Below are 2,207 nucleotides of genomic sequence, written 5' to 3'. Positions count from 1 at the left end.
ATATACATAAATATGTATTTATGTATTTATGTGTCTATCTGTATGTGTATATACACACGAACACGCTATTTAGAAATTCATATGCGTCTGATTGTTAAGATAATTGCGCTGCGTAAGGGGACCCTTGAAATGTGCACACCTCAACAGTCGGCAAACGAGGCATGTACACAAGCACAAGTATGTGCGCATACACGTCACATATGATTGCACACACACACACACACACACATAGTCAAAGGACACCTTATATCCTTCCTACAATAAGAGAGGCTAAAACACCTGGAGCAGTACTTCAATGGACACTATGTCTTCCTACAACAGAGGCTAAAACACACGCCGACGTGGAAGCAGGAACTCCTAAACCAATCCTACAGTTGACAACATCTGTCGTACAACCCTATTCAACCGTGGTATGTTCACCTGAACCCAGCATAACGACAGAGCCCGGAATCACAACCAAGACAAGAACATCCGAGCCGAGCACTGCAACCAAAGCCACAATCACAGCTACCGATGCGAATGTTCCCACTCATACAATACACACGCCCGTACACGCAGCACACACACAGTGTATTTGGGAGGCCACTACTAACATGATCTGAAGTGTTGGGTGGATTCTTACCAATGCTAAGTGCAAATGTACCTCGTGTTGTTGTGGGCACGTTGTGAAGGTGGATCAGAATGGCTAGGAGAAGACAGACCGCGGAAACCCCGGCAATCACCGTCATTGCGAGGGTATTCAGGCAGCCACGTGTCTGGGGCAATACAAGTGAGCAGTCACCGTCATTGCGAAGGTATTCAGGCAGCCACGTGTCTGGGGCAATACAAGTGAGCAGTCACTGTCATTGCGAGGGTATTCAGGCAGCCACGTGTCTGGGGCAATACAAGTCAGCAGTCACTGTCATTGCGAAGATATTCAGGCAGCCAAGTGTCTGGGGTGATACAAGTCAGCAGTCACTGTCATTGCGAGGATATTCAGGCAGCCACGGGTCTGGGGTGATACAAGTCAGGTGTGGAATGATGCCAGAGTTCGCGCAAGTATCTTGGATATGCTCGCATAGAATGTTCTTCATCGTTGTGTTGCGCTGGGAAGGCGAGGTGGCTCAACAATAGTACTGCCAACGGCTACAACGACAATGGTCACCGCTGTCGTTGTGCATAGAGTGTTCCGTCATCGAATGTGAACCGAATAAAATGGCATAAACTTAAGTTTATGTAGTCTGGATCTTGCAGTCCGTAGGCGTTGAATCGACGTTTGCCTCAGGGAAATGAGCACAGAACGGATTGTATTGGCGCGAGGAAAACAACCCGGTTGAGGGGGAGCCAGTGCACTATGCGGTTGTGTAATTTACGTTTTTGAACAAATGTGCACACGTTGCACCTGCGGACCAAGCCACCGGAACGCATCGCTGAATACGTATCATTTATAAATACGAAGACAATAAGGCGCCATAATGAAGCTTACTTCAATATACTTCAACCGGCACCTGCCACACACACACACATTGCATCAACAGAAATCGGGTTAAATCCATTTACTCCCCCGCCCGATTGTGCACGCAATGGTTGGATTTGTACTTTTGTGCGACAGCACTTGTGGTCGACCATGACAAGTACCCCGTTTGAGATGATAAACATTAAGTAGGCTACTATTCAATACAGGACAGACTGCCTCCCCCTATCGCTGAGTTCTATTCTTCGGAGCCTTATTCGTCGAATTGTAGATTAAAACCGGGTGATGGTATACTCATTGATGGCCCACTCATAACTTAAAACTTTAATATCGAGATACATAGACGGCAACAATATCCAATACGCATCGCGATTATATGGATTCGTAATAGGGTGTAGGTACGGGGCTGGCAGACCTATTAAATAAATCAGCTCGTAGCAGTTGGGTCTTTGCCAAAATTGCATCAAACCCTACATATGGATTTTTTTGTATGTTTCACTTATTCACTTTAATCGATATGTTATCTTATCAGCGCATTCCAAACATGGCCGTGTAGTCCGCCAGGGACAGGCCACAAGCATTGCCATTCATATCCACTCCTCCTAGTACTACGTCCCCATATATCCCTGCGTGATGGAGTGGAATTGATTATATATATATATATATATATATAGATAGATATATATATAGTATATATAGATATAGAGTAGTAGTAGAGTATATAGTATATATATACACACACACACACACACAC

General features: G+C 45.2%; 1 protein-coding gene across 1 annotated transcript; it reads left to right on the top strand.

Annotated features, from left to right (window-relative positions):
• Nucleotides 1-681: 681 nt before the first annotated feature.
• On the top strand, nt 682-1,113 carry SARC_12609 (hypothetical protein; the record flags this gene model as incomplete). The annotated part of the gene is made up of 1 exon (XM_014293278.1): nt 682-1,113. One exon carries the CDS (start codon nt 682-684, stop codon nt 1,111-1,113), a length of 432 nt encoding a protein of 143 aa, XP_014148753.1.
• Nucleotides 1,114-2,207: the final 1,094 nt, after the last annotated feature.

The sequence above is a fragment of the Sphaeroforma arctica genome (assembly GCF_001186125.1).
Source record: "Sphaeroforma arctica JP610 unplaced genomic scaffold supercont1.2439, whole genome shotgun sequence".
NCBI lineage: Eukaryota > Ichthyosporea > Ichthyophonida > Sphaeroforma > Sphaeroforma arctica.
Note: the sequence above shows the minus strand (reverse complement) of the source record. Positions and strands in the feature narration are given on the sequence as shown.